Source organism: Syngnathus leptorhynchus, chromosome 9, assembly GCF_054491065.1.
Source record: "Syngnathus leptorhynchus isolate UIUO chromosome 9, UIUO_Slep, whole genome shotgun sequence".
NCBI lineage: Eukaryota > Metazoa > Chordata > Actinopteri > Syngnathiformes > Syngnathidae > Syngnathus > Syngnathus leptorhynchus.
This window is the reverse complement of record NC_141203.1, coordinates 1,208,993-1,227,500: the sequence shown is the minus strand read 5'-3', so window position 1 is coordinate 1,227,500 and position 18,508 is coordinate 1,208,993. Positions and strand designations below refer to the sequence as shown.

Sequence of the window (18,508 nt, the reverse complement as noted above, 5' to 3'; positions counted from 1 at the left end):
GGCCAGTCCATCACCCTCAGCTTCTTTAGGAAGAAGGCAGTGGTCGTCTTGGAGGTGTGTTTGGGGTCATTATTGTGTTGGAATACTGCTCCGTGGCCCAGTTTACGGAGGGAGGGGATCATGCTCTGCTTCAATATTCCACAGTACATGTTGGCATTCATTGTTCCATAAAATGAACTGTACCTCCCCAGTGCCAGCAGCACTCATACAGCCCCAGACCATGACACTCCCACCACCATGCTTGACTGTAGGCAAGACACACTTGTCTTTGTACTCTTCACCTGGTTGCCGCCGGATGGATGGATGGATGGATGGATGGATGGATGGATGGATGGATGGATGGATGGATAGATAGATAGATAGATAGATAGATAGATAGATAGATAGATAGATAGATAGATAGATAGATAGATAGATAGATAGATAGATAGATAGATAGATAGATAGATAGATAGATAGATAGATAGATAGATAGATAGATAGATAGATAGATAGATAGATAGATAGATAGATAGATAGATAGATAGATAGATAGATAGATAGATAGATAGATAGATAGATAGATAGATAGATAGATAGATAGATCGATCGATCGATCGATCGATCGATCGATCGATCGATCGATCGATCGATCGATCGATCGATCGATCGATCGATCGATCGATCGATAGATAGATAGACTGTAATCCCTCGCTACATCGTGGTTAATTTATCACAGCTTCAGTACACCCACCCAAAAAAAAATCAAAAATTCAAAACAAAAATTCAAAATTGAGGAATTATGGCACGAATGTTGCCCGCACACCAGCAGAAGGCAAGGAGTGCCCACACAATTGCAGTATGTATACTTATACCTTGTTATAAAAAAGTTGTTATCATGAGTTTTAAAAACATTTACAGTATTGTACCTTGTTATAGTTTTTCTTTTATCATAATAAGAGTTCTAAAAACATTTTTACAGTTTGTACACTTGTAACTTGTTGTAAAAAAGTTATTACACTAGAGTTCTAAAAACATATTTACAGTATGTATACTTCAGCTACATCTCTACACACACACACACACACACACACACACACACACACACACACACACACACACACACACACACACACACACACACACACACACACACACACACACACACACACACACACAACACACGTATTATATTTACATTATTTACACATTATTTTCTGTATGTCATTTATATTTTTTATATAGTATTTACGTGTTTAAAACTATTATTTAATGTTCTAATGATAACGTGCACTAATATGGTTTAATATACATTTATTGAGACACAAAAATGTATACATGTTATAAAAGAGGGTGAATACTTCACGGATTTTCACCTATTCCGTGTGGTCTTAGATATACAGTAATATACAGTAATCCCTCGTTAATCGCGAATAATTGGTTCCAAAACCACCAGGCGATAAGTGAAATCCACAAAGTTGGGTCACCCACTCATCTGTACATTTTTTGTGTCGATAAATGTATATGAAACCATTTAAGGGCATATGTTGTATTCAAAGATTAAATAATAGTTTCAAACATGTTAATAATACATCGTGTGTGTGTATGTGTGTGTGTGTGTGTGTGTGTGTGGTTCTGCAACAGCACGTAAGTCAACGCTCAACTTCATCACACAACACTAGGAGACGGCCAACATCACATAAGTAACTGCGCGTAACGGTTCCGCTATACTAAGTAACCATAAATGAAATACTCTCTGCAACACACCAAACATAAGTCATCGATCGAGACAACAATATACATTTGCTGGCGACCGCTAGTTGCTGTGCCGCTCCGTAACGGCTACTCGCACGGTGCGAGGCAAACTTAAAGGAGCGTGCCGAAGCTATCAATAAAACGGCACACGCGAAACATACTGCGATCAGACAAACGGCACAACAGTAGACAGTAGTAACAATGAAATGTATATACTCACTTTGTGTCAAAGACGCATACGAGCAACATACTCAGTCGATACCAGCAACCTTTAACTTACCGCTGCGCACAAGCTCCAACAATCGCGATAAACTGAGGTAACTCACGTGAGACTTAAGGCGCGGTGACGTAACTTTCCAACATTTTAACATTAACATAGGAACCCTTCTAAAGCTATTTATATTTTTCTTCTTTGTGACAGGGGTTCGCTTTAGCCTGGGGAGTTAAATTCAGCATTTGCTTTGAAGATATCTGGCGCCATCTAGCGTTATGAATGAGTATAACGTCTAGACCGCGAATGTAAGACGACCCTTTCTTTTTCAGTCTCATTTCAATGCAAAAAATGCCATCTTATAATCGGGCCAATAGGGTATGTTTTTTCCATTGAAATAAGACTGAAAAAGTGAGGGTCGTCGTACATTCAGCGTCTAGACATTCTACCGATTTTCACTTGTGCGCAGTGGTAAGTTAAAGGTTGCTGGTATCGACTGAGTATGTGGCTGTGATCGTTAGAGGTGGGGGAAATTTCAGATTCTTAGATTAATTGCGATTCGGCCGTGGAAGAATCGAGAATGATTCGCAAACATCCAAATTCCATCTATCCATCCATCTTCTTCCGGTTATCCAGGGTCGGGTCGCGGGGGCAGCAGCTTTAGGAGGGACTCCCAGACATCACTTCATTCAGCTCATCCCGGGGAATCCCAAGGCGTTCCCAGGCCAGCCGAGAGACATAGTCGGTCCAGCGCATCCTGGGTCGTCCCCGGGGTCTCTTACCAGTGGGACATGCCCGGAACACCTCCCCAAGGAGGCGTCCAGGAAGCATCCTGATGAGATGCCCGAGCCACCTCATCTGGCTCCTCTCAATGTGGAGGAGCAGCGGCTCGACTCCGAGACTCTCCAGGATGACAGAGCTTCTCACCCTATCTCTAAGGGAGAGCCCGGACACCCTGCGGAGGAAACTCATTTCGTCCGCTTGTATCCTGGATCTCGTTCTTTCGGTCACAACCAATAGCTCGTGACCATAGGTGAGGGTAGGAGCATATTGGCTCAGCTCTCTCTTCACCACGACGGACCGGGACAGAGTCCGCATTACTGCCGACACTGCACCAATCCGCCTGTCGATCTCGCGCTCCATCCTGCCCTCACTCGTGAACAAGACCCCAAGATACTTAAACTCCTCCACTTGAGGCAGGATCTCATCCGCGATCCGGAGAGGGCATTCCACCTTTTTCCGACCGACGACCATGGACTCGGATTTTGAGGTGCTGACCCTCATCCTGACTGCTTCACACTCGACTGTGAACCGCACCAGTGAGAGCTGGAGATCACGGCCTGTAGAAGCCAACAGCACAACGTCATCTGCAAAAAGCAGAGACGCGATGCTGAGGTCCCCAAACCGGACCCCCTCAACGCCTTGGCTGCGCATAGAAATTCTGTCCATAAAAATCATGAACAGAATCAGTGATAAAGGGCAGCCTTGGCGGAGCCCAACCCTCACTGGGAACTAATCCGACTTACTGCCAGAAATGCGGACCAAACTCTGGCATCGGTGATACAGGGACCGAAGTCATTCTCCATGGCCTCGCCAAACTCCTCCCATGCCCGGGTTTTTGCCTCAGAAACCACCGAACCCGCGTTCCGCTTGGCCTTCCGGTACCTGTCAGCTGCCTCTGGAGTCCCGCAGGCTAAAACGGCCCGATAATACTCCTTCTTCAGCTTGACGGCATCCCTTTCGGGGTTTGCCGCCACGACAGGCCCCAACGACCTCAAGGCCACAGCTCTGGTCGGCTGCCTCAACAAAGGAGGCCCGGAACATGGTCCACTCTGACTCAATGTCCCCCCGCCTCCCCCGGGACGTGGGAAAAGCTCTGCCGGAGGTGGGAGTTGAAGCTCTTCCTGACAGGGGATTCTGCCAGACATTCCCAGCAGACCCTCACAGCAGACCCTCACAGAGCGTTTGGGTCTGCCAGGTCGGACAGGCATCTTCCCACAAAATCGGAGCCAGCCCACCACCAGGTGGTCATCAGTTGACAGCTCCGCCCCTCTCTTCACCCGAGTGTCCAAAACATGCGGCCGCAAATCCGATGACACGACTACAAAGTCGATCATCGAACCACGGCCTAGGATGTCCCGGTGGCAAGTGCACACATGGACACCCTTATGCTTGAACATGGTGTTCATTGTAGATAATCTGTGTCGCGCACAGAAGTCCAACAATAGAACACCACGGGTTCAGATCGGGGGGGCCGTTCCTCCCAATCACGCCCTTCCAAGTCTCACTGTCATTGCCCACATGAGCATTGAAGTCACCCAGTAGAACGATGGAGTCCCCAGAAGGAGCGCTCTCCAGCACCTCCTCCAGGGACTCCAAGAAGGGTGGGTACTCTGAGCTGCCATTTGGTGCATAGACAGTCAGGACCTGTTCCCCCACCCGAAGGCGGAGGGAGGCTACCCTCTCGCTCACCGGGGTGAGCCCCAATGTACAGGCGTCCAGCCGGGGGGCAATAAGTATGCCCACACCTGCTCGACGCCTCTCACCATGGTGGAAGAGAGTCAAGCCCCTCTCGAGAGGGCTCGTACCCGAGCCCAAACTATGTGTGGAGGCAAGTCTGACTGTGTCTAGTCGGAACACCAGCTCAGGCTCCTTTCCAGCCATAGAGGTGACATTCAATGTCCCTAGAGCCAGCCTCTGCAGCCGGGGATCGGACCGCCAAGGTTCTCCCTGCCTTTGGCCACCGCCCAGCTCACTTTGCACCCGACCCCTTTGGCCCCTCCTACAGGAAAGGGGGACCCATGTTTTCTGTTCGGGCTATGCTCGGCCGGGCCCCATGGGCGAAGGCTCGGCCACCAGGCGCTCGCCTTCGAGCCTCACCTCCAGGCCTGGCTCCAGAGGGGGGCCCCGGTGACCCGCGTCCGGGCGAGGAAAAACTAGGTCTATTTGTCTTTTTCGTCATGAAGGGTCTTCTGAGCCGTGCTTTGTCTGGCCCCTCACCTAGGACCCTTTTGCCATGGGTGACCCTACCAGGGGCATGAAGCCCCAGACAACATGGCTCCTAGGATCACGCAAACCCCTCCACGACGATAAGGTGATGACTCATGGAGGGGACATCCAAATTCATTCATTCATTCATTTTCTGAACCGCTTTGTCCCCACGGGTGTCGCGGGCGTGCTGGAGCCTATCCCAGCCGTCATCGGGCAGTAGGCGGGGGACACCCTGAACCGGTTGCCAGCCAATCGCAGGGCACACAGAGACGAACAACCATCCGCACTCGCACTCATACCTAGGGACAATTTAGAGTCTTCAATTGGCCTACCAAGCATGTTTTTGGGATGTGGGAGGAAATCGGAGCACCCGGAGAAAACCCATGCGGGCTCGGGGAGAACATGCAAACTCCACACAGGGAGGGCCGGAGGTGGAATCGAACCCGCACCCTCCTAACTGTGAGGCAGACGTGCTACCCGCTGCGCCATCCAAATTCAGATTATTTAAATAATTAAATTCACCTCACACTAATAATAATAAAGGACAGGAATAACAATAGTGTGAAGGTCTTCACCTTCACACTAATAAAAATAAAGGACAGGAATAACAATAGTGTGAAGGTCTTCACCTTCACACTAATAATAATAATAAAGGACAGGAATAACAATAGTGTGAAGGTCTTCACCTTCACACTAATAATAAAGGACAGGAATAACAATAGCGTTCGCCTTCACACAATAAAGTGAATGGAGTAGAATAACATAAGTGTGAAGGCCTTCATCTTCACACAATAAAGTGAATGCAGTGGAATAACATACAATAACACAATAATAAAAGTGAATGGAGTAGAATAACGCCTTCACACTAATTAAAAATGCATCAATAGTTGTTTTAGAATTATTAATTAATATGTACTTAAATAATTTCCTATACATTTATTGCCACAAAAATTTTTTACAGATGAGCGGGGAACCCTACTTTGCGGATTTCACTTATTTTTGGAACCAATTGTCCGCGATAAACGAGGGATTACTTTATACACTCTATGTGTATGTCCGGCAAAATGATCTGACGCACTTGTAGGTTTAATAAAATGCAAATAAATTAAAGAAAAAAACATGTTTTATTATTATTTTCGAAAAATACATATGCCATTTTGTTTTGTTTCATTTAATTTTCGTTTAGTTTTTGAATAATGTTATTTTGGTGCAAGGTCGGCCGGTAGAGTTTCGTTTCAATGCTGATCCACTGGCTCTGAAGTTAGTAACCCATAACAAGATCGAGTTTTGAGGAGGTACGGGATCATGTCTACCAAGTCTGAAGCGCAAACGGAATGCTCGTTGTTTTGCAGTTACAGATTCGTTCTTGATAAACGTTTCCACAATGAAAGCGCAATGCTCACCGGTCCAATCCATGTTAGCAACTGAAACGAAACAAAATAACATTATTCGAAAATAAAACGAAAATAAATATAAAATATAGAGAATACAGAGAAGAAAATGCAGAAAACCACATTATGTATATAAAAGACAAATATATTTGCATTTCATTGAGGGAAATAAGGATATGACCCCCTAGCACAACATGGTTTAGTACTTGGTGGCAAGCACAGATGTCAGAATTTCTTGTAGTTAATTACAAGGTTTGTGCACAGATCAGGTGTTCTTGGGGTCATAGTCAATATTTTTCTTCCTCAAAACACGGCGAGTTGGGTTCATGCCGAAGAGCTCAATTTTGGTTTCATCTGACCACAAAACTTTCTCCCAAGATGTCTCAGAATCATTCAGGTGTTCATTTGCAAACTTCAGACGACCCTGTCCATGTGCCTTCTGGAGCAGGGGAACCTTGTGGGCACTGCAGGATTTTTATCCATTGCAGCAGCAGCCATCCATCTTCTATACCATTTGTCCCCACTGGGGTCACGGGCAGTCATTGGGCAGTAGGCAGGGGACACCCTGAACTGGTTGCCAGCCAATCGCAGGGCACACAAAAACTAACAACCATTCGCACGCACACTCACACCTAGGGAGAATTTAGAATGCTCGATCGGCCTAGTAAGCATGTTTTGGAATGTGGAAGGAACCCACGCGGGCACAGGGAGAAGATGCAAACTCCACACAAAGAGGGCCGGAAGTGAAATCGAACCTGCACCCTTCTAATTGTGAGGCGGACATGCTAACCAGTGTCAAATTTGGAGTCTGATTGATTGCGTGGAGAGGGGTTTTATTCAATTTACACAGTTGACTTTGCTGCAGGTGACATTGTGTCTAAGGAGCAGGAGTGGTATTTAACCAGTCTGTGGGAGCCAAAATTGTTAATGGTTGGCAGGAGATCAAATACTTGCCCTCAATGAAATCTATTATATCTTTTATACAATGTGGTTTTCTGCATTTTCTTTTCTAAATTTTGTCTCATTGTTAAAAAAAAAAACTACTGTTAAAATTATAGACTGTTCGCTTCTTTGTCCGTAGGCAAACTTACAAAATTAGTGAAGGATCAAATACTTATTTTCCCCACTGCGTGCGTGTGCGTGTGTGAGTGTGTGCATGTGTGTGTGTGCGCGTGTGTGTTCTCCCTGGATTGGCACCTTGTCGTGGTGGAGAACCTTAAGTGTTCCTGTGAATCCAAAAGCAAAACTGTCTGGAGCTTAAACTCCTGGTAGGGTTACTCGTGGCGGTAAGGTCAAGGGGGAGATTCCAGACAAAGCGTGATCCAAAAGAAAAGACCTCAACTGTGGATGTGGCAAATGATGACGTCACAACGGCACTGAAGGCGGATGAAGTCTGCAACAGAGGGTGGCCTTCAGTCGTCGTGGTCCTCTATGCCATTGGAACCGGGTGTGGTGGCTGCAGTTAAAAGATATCACACGCAGGCGTCCTCTCGAAAGGGAACCCATTCAACTCTACATCCCGGATCACAAGTCCTGTGGCGACCAGGAAATGGTGTCCTGGTGGAGAACCTTGTGTGCTCCTATGAACAGTGCACTCTGGTTGCCTTTGCAAAAGCATACAAACAGCTGGGTCGAGCCATCAACATAAAAAGGACTCAAATCCTCCATCAGTCACCACCAAAAACTACTCCTGTCCCACCCCCAAAAATCTTCATTGACAACTCCAGACTGGAAAACGTGGACCACTTCCAATGTCTGGGCAGCCTTCTATCATCAAAAGTGGACATTGATGGCGTGATACACCACCGCCTCAGCCGTGCCAGTGGGGCTTTTTTGAGGCTAAGGAAAAGAGTCTTTGAGAACCGTGACCTTCTGGCAAAGACCCAAATCCTGGTCTACAAAGCTGTAGTAATACCCACACTTCTGTATGGGTCAAAGGCCTGGACCACATACAGCAGGCATTTAGAAACCTTAGAGGTATATCACCAGAGATGCCTCCATAAAATCCTCAGGATCAGTTGGGAAGATCGATGCACCAACACCAGCGTCCTGGAGGAGGCTGACATCCCTATCATCACTGTCACCATCGCACAACACCAGCTCAGATGAACTGGTCATGTTGTCCGCATGCCTGATCTTCGACTTCCAAAACAAGTTCTCTACTCAGAGCTTGTTGAAGGAAAATGTGCCCAAGGAGGCCAGAAGATGAGGTATAAGGACAACATTAAAACAAACCTCAGAAGGTTCCACATAGACCTTAAGACCTGGGAAGACATGCCAAAAGATAGGTTGACACGGAGAAACCTTGTCTGTGAGGGTGCTACACTTTGTAATGCTGACCTCCACCGTATTGCAGAAGACAAGCCCAGACTCAGAAAGAAGAAAACAGGTCCAACCCAAGCCCACCACCACATTCAACTGTCCACACTGCACAAGAACAATCGAGTCCAGGATCGGCCTTCACGCCCATTTGAAGTGTTAAAAAGTCTTTGCCTTTGTCAGAAACGTTTTAACAATAACTCAGGCTACAAAACTCTGTAAGGTTACCCAAAATCCGACTGAAACATTTTAGGAACTAGACGGGGACAGGACCAAGACGGACAGTCATACTCGACCACGAGTGACCGCCGATGATGATGGTGTGTGTGTGCGTGTAGGTCGTTTAGGGCGGTTGTACCCGTTCCACTCTTTCTATGTCACACACAAATTTGGTTGAACTGGAGAAAGTTATCTAGCATTCAGAATTTGAATTTGAACCCACCAAAAAACAACTTTACTGATTTGCACAAACGGTAGTATTTATTCATCAATGGCGGCAGAGGTACGTACTCTACGTGTTACATACAGTCCTCTGATTGCTTTTTTGCCCCGATCTACGTAAAACTTAATGTCCTCTGATTGGTTCATCGGGTCTTCACATTACACCTGTATAATACGGAAGCCACACAAAACAACTTTTTGGGGAATTTGGTCCACACAAAAGACGCTCCTTAGTAAAAGGCGCACCTTTGGTTTTTGAGAAAATTAAAGGCTTTTAAGTGTGCCTTAAGGTCCAAAAAATATGGCAATTTTAATTTGTCTTTTCTCATATACAAGCTTTTTGTTTTAATTTTCTCAATCAACCAGGTCATGACATACATGACACAACACATCTTTTGACTCTAAAAAAACAAACATATTGGACACAAAGCAAATAACGTGCAGTGTTTGTCAACCATAGACAATAATAAAAAAATAATAATCTAAACTGTTGTGTTACTTGACTGAGGGATGACTTCACACTGGGTGCAGCTGGACAGCCCGACAGGACGGTCAAAGTAAGTGTACTGCACTTTTGCACAGTAGCGCTCTCCCTGCTTTAAATTGTTAATGGACACTGAGGACACAGCATCTTCATATATCTGTTGAATAGTAGAAATTTATATGGTAGTTATTATTATCCATGACAAAATAAACCAATATTGTTCAAGATCCCAGTTGATAGTCAATGACCACCATTTTTGCATTTTCTTGTCATGCTACCACCTTTCCCTTTATTTTAGGCATTCATACTTATTTGTCTTAAAGTGTCTTACCTCCAAGTGTTCTCCCTCTTTTCCAAAGTAAATCCTATGTTTTACGTGGTCACCTTCCTGAGCAATCCCATTTTTTCTACTTAAATAAACAGTGAAGAAACCACGGCGTGCACTCAGGCGAACTTCAGGACTACAGGGGTTACCTGTCGGAGAAGAAAAAAACAGACACACAAAACAAGACTGATCATCAGCTGCTTGGACTTCAAAATTGATTCCATATATCAAACACAAACTTCAGTACAAAAAGCCAAGCAAATGTTTGACACAAACTGATTCACACTTTCATATGTTTTGTTCATTTTGGCCTCAGTTCTTTTATATACACTGAGGTCCCAATTCATTAAAAGCCTTGCGTCACATTTTGTGTGGCGCTAACTAGTAAAAATGGAGCAAACAGATAGCATCCAACCCAGTGGTCCTCAACCTTTTTAGCACCAAGGACCGTATCATTGTCAGACTCTGGCGGACCACAGTACCAGGCCTCTCTCAGCAGGCCGACAGTTCGGGGTGGGGTGATATGTTTGTACTTTGTGCTCATGCTCTTTTGCATTTTTGATGAACTGTCTTTAGTCTCAGTTGTTGGCAGACAGTCATGGAATAAACACGTGTTCCTCCCTTCTGCCATTAGACAATATTTTCACGGATCGGGTTTTAAGGTGTGGTGTATAAATACAAAAAAAAAAAAAAAAGATACGACCTGCATAAAAACAATGGTATTGTGGTGTCAAAGGAAAGGAGACGCAGAAAGTGTGTTGCAAAAGACTTTATTGAACATACTCACAAAACATGAAATGGGAAGAACAACAACGAAAGTGTGTTATCACATAAACACCATGTTACCAACACACCCTTCATCCCTTAGTTCCATGAAGGAATTCTGTATGAGAACACCACTGTTGGGTTCATCAAGATTTATCAAGAATTTCACAGAGTCAGAGTTGTCTTCAATGGCCAACAACATTTGCAAAAGGGCGGGAATCAGACACACAGCATGTGTGACTCGAAAACCGCACCCTTCTACAGGCTGGATGCTTTTTATTGGGTAAATACAATGGATGGAGTTAACACAAATGTATAGCTTCTCTTGTTCACAGCAGTACGTTCATCTCATGATTTCAGAAAAACAAGGATGTTATTGTTTAAGGCGAGCAGTACGGACCTCTCAATGATGTCATTGTTCAAACCAGGATGTTCTTGCTTAAAGCGCCTCATGGCTCCAGCCATATGCATCCTGAACCATGAAAAACCACATTGTTCTCTAAACAATCTATATCGGTTGGAAATTCCCTGGGCACAAGGTCAAACTGCCATACAGCAAAGATCTTCCATTAGGAACATAAAATCGAATGATAATATATGACATATTTCCCAACAACCACAGTATAATAGAATAATAAATGTGAATCACCAAATGATTTCCAAGTGCGGCACCGCTGATGCTCACTGCTCCCCTCTCCCCCAGGGGAAGGATCAAAATCACATGGGGATGGTGTTAGGGTTGATAGATTAGTTTGATCCTATGCTTATGTTGGAATGTAACCTGTAATAATTAACCACACGTGTCCTGTCTTAACAAAGTAGTAAAACAAAGTGCTAAGATACTTTGAACTGATCGACCAGCTGCAGAGGAAGCAATCAGAGTTGTTCTGTTTACACAACATCGTAATGCACCCCCTGCTGTGATTCCCCCAGGGGCCAGGGGTTCACCCCCACCCTGGTCACTCTCACTCCCCACCCTACTTCTCTCAATAAATATGCTCTTGCAAGAGGCCTAAGTCAGACTTCGTTGGATCATCGCTGTACCCACAGTGACGAATGACTTCTCTACTTGCAAGTGCTTAAAGGGAATACTGTCTCCCGTGTGGTTCTTGCAAAATAAGTTAGAGTGAGCTGCACTCTAACATTTTGGTACCGTGACCCGGATCCCAAACATACCCGTTGCTGACCGACAGAGGACGACGTGCTGCTTTCCGTTGACGGACCAGTGGCCATTAGCCGGACCTGGTAAAGAAAGACCTGGGGAAGGAAATTCTTCGCTGGGCCAGCATCTTAGGTCTGCCTTCGTCTGACAGCGGCGGATTGACGGGATCCGACAGTGCACCGAACCAGGGGACCAGTAATTCAAGATTCAAGAAGAATTTATTCGCCATGTTTGAGCGTGCCAAACAAGGAATTTGACTTCGTTACATCACAGTCTCTGTTCAACATATAGTTGACTAACAACACTCAGGACATGTGAAAATGACAACTGACAATATTCTCAGCCATCCCCTGATCTTAAACTCCCATGAGGGCAAGAAAAAACTCAAATCTCCGACTAGGGGAAGTGAGAAACCTTGAGAAGAGACCACAGATGGGAGGGTCCTACTTCTATAATGACCAGGCTGCAATGGATGCAGAGAAAACACAAAGTACAAACAGTGTAGACAATCCAAAAAGGTGTGGAGAGCAGGATGTTATTGCACAGCAATGACTCTGAGACTCTAAGAGTGGTGTGAGTTCATCAGAGCAACAGCCTGGGGGAAGAAGCTGTCTCTGTGTCTGCTGGTTTTGGCGTACAATGCTCTATAACGCCGTCCGGAGGGGAGTAGTTCAAACAGACTGTAACTTGGGTGAGAAGGGTCTGTAGAGATGTTGCTTGCGCGTTTCCTGGTCCTGGACAGGTACAAGTCGTGGATAGATGGGAGGTTGATTCCAAATATCTTTTCTGCAGTCCTGATTGTCCGTTGCAGTCTGTGCTTGTCTTGTTTGGAGGCCGATTCAAACCAGACAGTGATGGAGGTGCAGAGGACAGACTGGATGATGGCAGTGTAGAAGGTCTTCAGCAGCTCCCGCGGCAGGTTGAACTTCTTGAGCAGTCTCAGGAAGTACAGCCTCTGCTGGGCCTTCTTCCTGACAGAATCTATGTGGCCGGTCCATTTCAGGTCCCGTGAGATTGTGGTACCCAACGTTCATTAATGTAGAAACAGAGTCCACCTCCCTTTGATTTTCCGGTGAGCTCCGCGCTGCGATCTGCCCGCATTAGCCGAAACCCAGCTAACTCCACGGCGTGATGGGGGGTGCGTTCGGTAAGCCACGTTTCAACGAAACAGCGCGGCGGATCTGCTGAAGTCAGTGTTCCTCGACGTGAGGAGCAGCAGTTCGTCCATCTTGTTCGCCAGGGAGCGAACATTCGCCAGATGAATTGATGCTAGGCCAGAGCGGAACCCTTTCTGCCTCAGCTTAACGAGGGCTCCGGCTCGTTTTCCGCGCTGTCGTCGGCGTGCTAGCTTGTATAGATTGTATAGATCCTGCCCCAAGTGGAGGAGTTCAAGTATCTTGGGGTCTTGTTCACGAGTGAGGGCAGGTTGGAGCGTGAGATCGACAGGCGGATCGGTGCAGCATCGGCAGTAATGCGGACTCTGTACCGGTCCGTCGTGGTGAAGAGAGAGCTGAGCCAAATGGCAAAGCTCTCGATTTACCGGTCGATCTACGCTCCTACCCTCACCTATGGTCACGAGCTATGGGTCGTGACCGAAAGAACGAGGTCCAGGATACAACCGGCTGAAATGAGTTTACTCCGCAGGATGTCCGGGCTCTCCCTTAGAGATAGGGTGAGAAGCTCGGTCATCCGGGAGAGACTCGGAGTAGAGTCGCTGCTCCTCCACGTTGAGAGGAGCCAGATGAGGTGGCTCGGGCATCTCATCAGGATGCCTCCTGGACGCCTCCACGGGGAGGTGTTCCGGGCATGTCCCACCGGTAGGAGACCCCGGGGACGACCCAGGACGCGCTGGAGGGACTACGTCTCTCGGCTGGCCTGGGAACGCCTTGGGATCCCCCGGGATGAGCTGGAGGAAGTGGCTGGGGAGAGGGAGGTCTGGGAGTCCCTCCTAAAGCTGCTGCCCCCGCGACCCGACCCCGGATAAGCGGAAGAAGATGAAGGTGAAGCATTAATGATAAAGAACTGGGACGAAATACGTATAACAAACCAAAGAGTCATCAATCAACACACCTTTTTCAGATGTGGTGTAAGTTTTACAAAACAATTTGTTTCTAACAAACATAATTAGATTACCTTTTTAACAACTAACATGCACGGAACTGACAAGTTTTCTTTTAGGACCATGAAATATGTAATTATGTATATTATGGGAGAATCAACCAGTCACTCATGTGCCAAGTCACGTTTTTTTCATAATAGGAAGGGGCCAAGTCACGTTTTCAGCACGTTGACGTCTAAAGAGACGTTTGATTTTCAGTTGAAAAACTCATTAATTTAAAAACTAATGATGATGAGTACGTGCGCGTGCACATTGCAGGGATTACGTGGAAGCATACTATTAGCCTGACTTTTTCCTATGTCTTCTCGGGGGTATTTTCAAGCAAGTGTAGAAAATAGGAATCAACTTTCCCTTCCCTAAGCAGGAATAAAGTGGCATTTAGTTTTTGTTATAATAGTTTGAAAAAGCAAAAATAAAACTGGTGTTTTGGTTTTCTGTCGGGTTTACGCAGAGTAATAGGGCAAAAAGTGTGACTTTTGGGATAGTCCGGCACGCATTATATGCTTTTATTTACATTGAATCCTATGGGAATCGTTGCTTCTACTTGCAATCGTTTCTACTAACAAACCTGATCGCGGAACCTATTCAGTTCGTAAATTGAAGTACCATTGTAGTATTAAGGTTGGTTGAACAAAGTGTTTCTGCTGAAAAATGGAAATGATCAAATTCAAAGAAACATTTGGAGAGCAACTGGCTGTGTGAAGCAGAGGTACAACGGTACAACTAATGCAGGGAATCTCAGAATTTTGAAATGCTGCACTGAGTCAGCTTTATATTTTATTTGAGTGTTTTTGTATTGCATTTTTTAATAGTACACCTGGCATTATTAGTTTGCTGATGTACTTGACGTTTTTTCTTTTGAATTTCATTTTGTGGATTTTAAATCTTCTCATCTTGGTGTATTCACCTGATTAGTCATGCATTACAATTTTGTTATGTCCTACAATAAAAAAAAAAATCTTCATTTAGGGGACCTTTATCAGACATGGGATGATATCACGATATCACGACTCCGCCTGTCAATTTCTGTCAATATCATGTTGGTGTGTGACATGATAATGTCACACAATAAATTTGGCTGAGCAGAGGTGTGTGTGTAAGAGGAAGGGATGGGGTGATGTTCATGTGTGTCCATGTGTATGATGTGGCTCTTTACGGTAACGCAGTAAAAAAATGTGGCTCTTAGACTCTGACTGGTTGGCCACCCTTGTTTTAAGCTATCAAAATGCAATTGTGAAATTTCATCCATCCATTTTCTGTCCCACTTGTCTCTACTGAGGTCACGGGTGTGCTGGAGCCTATCCCAGCAGTTGTCAGGCAGCAGGTGGGGGACACCCTGAACTGGTTGCCAGCAAATCGCAGGGCAGACAGAGACGAACAACCATTCGCACTCAATTAAGAGTGCTCAATTGGCCTACTGTGCATGTTTTTGGGATGTGGGAGGAAATCCCACGCAAGCACAGGGAGAACATGCAAACTCCACACAAGGAGGGCCGGAGGTGGAATCGAAACCACAATTTCTGAACTGTGAGGCGGACATGCTAACTAATGTTTCGCCGAGGTGCCCCAATCGTGAAATTTATATTAAAAAATATTTGTACCCTTAATTTTATGTCACATATACTGTTACCATGTAGAAATGCAATTTGTATAGTTTGTCAGATTGTGGGCCATTTTAGCCCAGTCCTACATTAAATATTTGAAACTGAATGTTGAATTTGTAGCTGAATGTTAAAAATTTTTAAATTAAAAAGTGCACATTAAATATTTTGATGGTAGTAAAATTCAGAGTTAGTAATTCTAATTATTGTTTCTAAGTTTCAAAGTCAGCATCCCCAATCCCTCCTCCTCATCTCTGGGGACTTCAATCATGCTTCCCTGGCCTCTTCCCTCCCCACCTTTACGCAATATGTCAATTGCCACACCAGAAACAATGAAACTTTGGACCTGTTGTATGCTTATGTCAAGGATGCATACACCTCATCCCCCCTCCCCCCCCCTTGGCCACTCAGATCACAACCTCGTCCATCTGGTCGCAGACTACAACCCGGTGGTGAAACAGCGTCCACCTGAGAGGACGTCTGTGATGTTGTGGTCTGAGGAATCTACTGCCAGGCTCAGAGACTGCTTTGAGAATACAGACTGGGAAACTCTCTGCAGCCCCCATGGCAGTGACATTGATAGTGTGACCCACTGCATTACAGACTACATTAATTTCTGTGTGGAAACCACTGTTCCCTCCAAGTTGGTCCAGTGTTTTCCCAACAACAAACCCTGGCTGTCCTCTGAGATAAAGCCTCTGCTTAATGAGAAGAAGAGAGGCTTTGGTTCGGGGGGCGTGGTGGAGCTACGTAGAGTCCAGAAGGAACTCCAGTTGAAGATCAGGAAGGGGAAGGAGAACTATGGGAAGAGACTAGAGAAGCAAATGGAGCTTAACAACGTCAGGAACATCTGGAGGGGTCTGCAATCCATCTCGGGCCCTGGTAAAGGAGTTGATCGGAAACCAGCTGGTGGGGACAAGGACTGGGCGGATGAATACAATCTGTTCTTCAACAGATTTGATTCTGCCTCCCCCCCGCCCCTTCACCCCTCTCCTTCCCCGGCCTGGTCCCCCTCTGCACCTTAGCCTGCCACCTTCGACACTCCAGCCCCCACGCCAGCTCACCAACCGCCTCTTACCCCCTCAAAGACACTCTTCAGTCTTCACTCCACCACCCCCCTCTCCTTTACAGTTCTTCAGGTGAGGAGTCACCTCAGAAAGATCAAGGCAGGGAAGGCCTCTGGCCCAGACGGCATCTGTCCGAGACTGCTCAGGGACTGTGCGGACCAGCTGAGTGGCGTGGTCATGTACCTGTTCAACCTGACCCTGAACAAAGTTCCAGCCCTGTGGAGGACCTCCTGCATGGTCCCCGTACCGAAGGTGCCGTGCGCCAAGGAGCCTAACCACTTCAGGCCTATTGCATTGACTTCCCACCTGATGAAGACTATGGAGAGGATCATCCTGTGTCACCTGCGTTCACTGGTGGGAGCGCAGCTGGACCCCCTGCAGTTTGCTTACCGGCCTGGTGTTGGGGTGGACGATGCAGTGATTTATTTACTGCACAGATCACTGCTTCAAGTGGAGGACACCGGGAGCACTGGGAGGATCATGTTCTTTGATTTCTCCAGCGCTTTTAACACCATCCAGTCGTCACTGCTCAGGGTGAAGATGGAGAAGGCGGGTGTGGACCAGCGCCTGGCTGCATGGACAACAGACTTCCTCACCGACAGGCCGCAGTATGTGAGGTTACATCGCTGTGAGTCTGACGTGGTGCGCTGCAGCACAGGTGTCCCCCAGGGTACAGTGCTCTCTCATTTCCTTTTCACACTGTACACTTCGGACTTTACCCACGACACCGCACACTGCCACATCCAGAAGTTCTCCGACGACACGGCCATTGTTGGATATGTTTCGGAGGGGAGCGATCTGGAATACAGGGCGGTCATCAAGGACTTTGTCAGCTGGTGTGAGCTCAACCAGCTTCAGCTGAACACCAGCAAGAAGAAGGAGATGATTGTAAGCTTCGGGAGGACAGCACCCCACTTCACTCGGGTGAACATCCGGTGATCGGACATTGAGGTAGTGGAGAACTACAAATTCCTGGGTGTTCGCCTTAACAACAAACTGGACTGGACTGATCATACCCACGCCCTGTACAAGAAGGGCCAGAGTCGCCTCCACCAGCTGAGGAGACTGAGGTCCTTCGGTGTGTGCAGGGCTCTCCTCAGGACCTTCTATGACTCTGTGGTGGCCTCAGCCATCCTCTACTCCACATGTGTCAAACTCAAGGCCCGAAGGCCAGATACGGCCCGCCACATCATTTTATGTGGCCCGCGAAGACAAATTGTGCATCAAATTTGTGTGTCATTACTAGAATTGCAAATTGTCTTTACTTTTAATAATATCTTTTTTTTTTTTTAAATTCAGTTTTTGAACGTCCCGGTTCCCAAACAAATGGGTATTCGAACAAAAAATTCGAGATCTTTTTGCTTCGGATGTCGGACAAAATTAGGTTGTCCCGCATGCCAACTGACTCTGTTCATTATTACATTCTCATTACTCTGAGGATTGCATCAACTCTATTCATGCCTCTAAAGGAAGCAAGTCGGAGCAGTAAAGCCATCCTAAAACACAAAGATGCTCCTAAAGCAATGCGACAGTGAGCACCCGGCGCACTGCGGTTGCGCGATCGGACCAAATTAAGCTCCCTGCGCACTGAGGTCCACTTAAATTTTGGAAAGTACATCAGGACTTCAAAAATATTTTCTAAATTTTAGCGACCGCTCTGTCACAATAATGCAACCAGCGCGGTGCAGTTGCACGGACGGCGGCGCGCTACGGTTGCGTGTTCGGCGGTGCGCTGCAGTTGCGAGATTGGACAAAATCAACCTCCCTGCCCACTGAGGTCCACTTAAATTTCGGAAAGTACATCAGGACTTTAAAAATATTTTCTAAATTTAGGACGGCTCTGTCACAATAATGCGACCAGGGCGGTGCAGTTGCGTGGTCGGCGACGCACTACAGTT

The 18,508-nt window shown here is 46.3% G+C and overlaps 1 protein-coding gene across 7 annotated transcripts in view; it reads right to left on the bottom strand.

Annotated features, from left to right (window-relative positions):
* Window positions 1-18,508, bottom strand: part of ifngr2 (interferon gamma receptor 2) — a 44,155-nt gene that overhangs the window by 13,472 nt on the left and 12,175 nt on the right. For all 7 annotated transcript variants that reach the window (XR_015067252.1, XM_085920048.1, XM_085920053.1 and 4 more), the window contains 2 exons: window positions 9,903-10,045; window positions 9,587-9,728 (listed from right to left, as the gene is read on the bottom strand). Coding sequence is in view for 6 of the 7 variants with exons in the window: in XM_085920048.1 (XP_085776174.1) it covers window positions 9,587-9,728; window positions 9,903-10,045 (285 nt within the window). In the remaining variant the exon portion in view is untranslated. The remainder of the gene's footprint in view (window positions 1-9,586; window positions 9,729-9,902; window positions 10,046-18,508) is intronic.